The 4,731-nt window shown below is 31.1% G+C and overlaps 1 protein-coding gene across 1 annotated transcript in view; it reads left to right on the forward strand.

Annotated features, from left to right (window-relative positions):
• The window catches only part of LOC106461361 (ubiquitin carboxyl-terminal hydrolase 24-like), a 197,302-nt gene that overhangs the window by 34,229 nt on the left and 158,342 nt on the right, over positions 1-4,731 (forward strand). Inside the window, exons 7-8 of the mRNA XM_022388299.1 lie at positions 1,547-1,661; positions 1,924-2,027. Of these exons, the coding sequence (XP_022244007.1) occupies positions 1,547-1,661; positions 1,924-2,027 (219 nt within the window). The remainder of the gene's footprint in view (positions 1-1,546; positions 1,662-1,923; positions 2,028-4,731) is intronic.

Consider the following 4,731-nt stretch of genomic DNA (forward strand, 5'->3'; position numbering starts at 1 on the left):
CCAAGTTCGCTGTTCTTCATTGTTTTTCAAACTTGCTGTTGGACTTTGTCTCTCCGTGGTTTTCTATGACTATTTCAGTGAGTTTTCTAACAGTAGATGATTACCATAGTAGATTTCTCTACTCTTGTGAGCAGTGATTTTTTCTACAGATTTTCGTTTTTCACTTGTTAAATGCATGTTTACATGAAACCTCAGGCACAAAACAGCTGGCTCAGTAAATAATGGAAAAAAAAAGCCAATGCAGCAGTAAACTGTTGAAAAACACGTGACATTCAACTGATTTCATATGTACTAGGTCGTTAAGAAATTAATGTCGCTTTTTTTTAGATGAAAAGACCCGAACAACTTGTATATCAAAACAAAACATTTATTAAATGAAATAGTCTCCATTCTTTCCAATTGACATGTGAAGGGCGTTTCTGATGAAGAGCTTGATTTAAACATTCCAGTTGCTGACTCTCTGCATTGACAGTTCGTTGTGGATTGAGGAGTTCGGAATGAATTACTCTTTTGGTGTCCCACCAAATGCAAAGCATCACTTTCTGCAGATCGAGTTCAGGTTTTGGGGGTTGGAAGTAGTTTTTGTCTAGGATTGAGCCATTGTTTTTGGCATTTATTAATCACATAGAGAAATTGGCTGATCCATCGTTGACACTTACAAATGTTCTAAACATTTCCATAAACTTTGATATTCTTTGTGGCTACAGAGGCATTTCCCTTCTTGTATTGAAACAGCATTACGTGCCCACTTTGTAATTATCTTGTATATTTTGTAGGTTAATTTGTTTCAGTGGATGAAAAAAACCATAAATGATAATGAATGTATAACTAGTGAAAACTGATTGGGTATGTGAAATAGAACATTCTGAGCAACAGAAATTGAAAATTTCCTGTTTCACTTATTTCTTTTATATTTGTTTGAATCTATTTTTGATATTAATGATCATATATAAATTTTTATATGGTGTTATTAGAATAAAAACAGACAGAAAACTTGCAGTTTTATTGAAATAAAATGTTATATAGATTCACAAATGTTTATTTGCACAATAATAAAAACAATGAAGGTATAAGATGTAATTATTTTTCTTAAACTTTCTTCTACAGCAAAATATCAAATGTTTCAGAAGATACATTCATACAACTATTAAATCTTTTTTTTTTACATAAGAACTTCATATTATTTCGAAAGGTTGTGTCAAGTTTCATTCATTTCTTTTCAGTGGTTTCTGCTACCCAAAAGATTTTATATATATACTGACAACTAAGTTTTCTTCATATTATGCAGATTTAAAGATGATTAAGATATTGACATATCTTGTGAGTGTGATATATATATTGGAAATATGCTTTATGAGCATTACATATGACACACACACACACCAGGATTATATATGAATATGATTTTGTTTATGAAATTTGTATTTTATTTAGATTTGACTAAATTAAAATTGATTTTATCCATTATTAAAAGACTGTGTGAAAGATGTGGATACATTTATAGATAAAGTTCTTAATCAAATAAATTATTTATTTTTTCTCAAAGTTAACAAAACTGATTGAGGACACTAGTGTTGTGCGTTCTACAAAGATAGCTATCAATTCGGACAAGTTATTGAACTGGCTTGCCGAGAACAAAGTGCTTTCTATAGCTCTAGAAGGTTTGTTTGAATTTTTTTTACTATATCCCCTAAAACTTCAAGTTATTTGTACAGTTTTATTTGTTACTAAAAATCTGTCACCTTTTGATATTAAATTCAACATAATTACTGAGATTAGCATATATATATATGATAAACTTTGATGGAGTGTCATAGTTTTGCATTAACACTAACATTTTCCAAATAAAGCTTGTAGGATTTTGTGTGTAATAGTATAAAATATTTAAAGGCAGAATACTCTGAGAAACCCATTTACTTTCAGGAAACATTGACCACGTGCAATATACCGACAAGATTAAAGGAATCATAGAGTTTACTGGACCCAAGTTATCCCTTGAAGAACTCAGTAAGATATGGCAGATGCAAGTAAGCTTCAGCTGTACATTTTATTTGTTTTTGTATTCTTGTTATTAAAGATAGTAAATAAGCCCAATGTACTAAAGTTATTTGATGACGAGGAATTCACTTTGAGACTAATAATGGCTTGGAGATGGCTTGAATGGGTAAGGAAGAAAAACTGATGATGACAAAACCTTGTCGAAACGTTATACATTTGCTGTTATGTTAAACTTATATTAAAGTTTTTCTTCATTACCCATTCAAGCCGTCTCCAAGCATTATTAGTACTAAAGTTATATATTTGTATGCAGTGTCCTTCAAGATTATGTTAATTTTGTCACGAGTAATAGCCCATATGATTAGCTAAGTCTAATTATCAATTAATAAAAATGTCTTATTGTTCATATAACTTGATACTAATTAATAAGAATGATGGATTGTTTTCATAAGATCGGGCCTAATAAACATTTTGACACATTTTTGCAACTGTGTTTGTGTAATAGCCTTTCTCTAAAATGATATTCTAGCATCTTTGGATTTTATTTGAGTAATGAAGTCAAACACAAGTGATAAAGCATTGGTAATTTGGTATAAGGTTATTCTTATCAACATGGATTTTCCATTGAAAACTACAGAGAAGTTGGTTTTTTCACTTAACAAATCCTCAAGTCATATTGTGATATTGCAGTCATTGCTGAGGATGGATTATAAATAATTAATTGAACAAGAATTGAATAAGGGACCATATAAAGCTTTCAAAAAGCATCATGGAAATCTGGTTGAGCAGTTTGGATGACATTATTTTTACAGTAGTAACTCTGCACACTGTGCATGGTGCTTGTTTATAGCATTATTCCTGGAGATGTTTATATGCACTTGACTAAATAAATATATTACTTGCTTATTGGTAGAAAATTAATAGAAATTGCTTTATTAATGTCTTGAAAAATTATAGTCTTGACTGTTTTCCAAAGGGTGTTTGCAAAAAATGTTTTAGTGTTGTCATTATTATTATTATTTTTTTTGAAAGGCAGTGTTATAGGCTATTATAAAGTTTGCTTTTTCATCTAGCAAATAAAATTTTGGGTGGTGGTTTGGTGATATGCAGTATTAAATGTAGAAAACAGCATATTATAACTCTTACCTTTGACAATACCTTTTTTTTATGGTTAAGATTAAATAATTAATTCTCCATGTAAGAATAAACAGCTTTCTAGAATTCGCAATAGATTCATGAGGGAGAAATTGTAAATTGGTCAGAACTGGATAGGCTACAGATATTATGTACAGTAGATTTATTAACAGATAAATATATTTATTTACATTTGAACAGGTATATTCATCTTCAATATAAAATTAAAGTAAAAGCAAAAAAGATAAGTATGAACAGAACATTTATCCATAACAGTTCAAGAAAACACATAAATATGAATGAATACAGGATATGGTATTTGTCATAAGAAGATTTTGTTGAAATGAGCATGTTGTGGTATTTAATTTTGGAATCTTTTCAATAATAAGGAATGTAGCTTTAACCATTTATCTTGCTTTAGTGCTTACAGTATGATATATGTTTGTATATTTACCTTTTTCTGTAGAATCTATGGCATATATTAGCCTTCTTTCTTCTAGCATTGTGGGATTTTATTTGAGTAATGAAGTCAAACACAAGTGATAAAGCATTGGTAATTTGGTATAAGGTTATTCTTATCAACATGGATTTTCCAGTGAAAATTACAGTATTTGTTTTTGCTATGCGTATAATGCATCCCAGGGGAACCCCAAAGTTTTCTAATGGTTGTAGTGTACAGAGATTGAGTACTTTATGTTAAAACAATTTTGAATATGCAAACCAGAAAGCCACAGGACAATCACAGCCGATATAAATTTGTGCCGCAGTAGCATGTATCAAAACTAAATTTTGACATTGTTTGGCATTAAATAGGTAATGTAATGTTGTCACTGAAAATTGATTGTTTTGGGAAAAAGTATGTAAAATCCTTTCTAACAAAATATTGAAACACCCAGATCATAAAGATGTGTTCAGTTTAGGGATTTTTAATTTCCAACAAGGTACCTTGCATCCTCTCACATACATGGCTATTCTCGCTCAGTGTTGCCCTCTATTTGCAAACGTCTTTTCACATGCCACAAGCTTTCACTCCTACACACACCCCTCCATTCACGTTGTTTAACTGATTATCGCATGCAAATTATCATGTGACAAACTTCCACCAACAGTAGTGCCACACACAAACATGATGCATGTGACTCCCTCTATGCTATTCTACCTTTCTGGCACTTCTCGTTTGGCCATGCTCATGTTCAAACATTTAGTTAGTGCTCTCTTCTAAGTTTTTTTTTTTTTTGTTCCTGTGTATCAATTTCTCTAAACAAGTTTACTATTTATTATACAATTGTGATATTTCCAATTTATTCGGAAGTGGAATTATTTTATATTTCTGCCCAGTTCAGTTTTTTTAGACACATTTTTGTCTCTTTTTAGGGAGAGGGTACTTGCATGCCTTGTCCTCTACAAGCTTTGGTTCAATCTGCCTTAGCTTACCATCAGGCAGATTTTCTTTTTGATTCTATGTACTTAGGATTTCTGTTGCCTGCATGGGTGGCAGTCTTTGTTAATCCTATCCGTTTTATCCCCCACCTAGTTTTCCAGCTTCTTCTTACCCTATCAACTCTCCTACAGGAAATGTTTATCTTACCTCTCCTTTCT

This window comes from Limulus polyphemus, unplaced genomic scaffold (assembly GCF_000517525.1).
Source record: "Limulus polyphemus unplaced genomic scaffold, Limulus_polyphemus-2.1.2 Scaffold944, whole genome shotgun sequence".
Taxonomy (NCBI): Eukaryota; Metazoa; Arthropoda; class Merostomata; order Xiphosura; family Limulidae; genus Limulus; species Limulus polyphemus.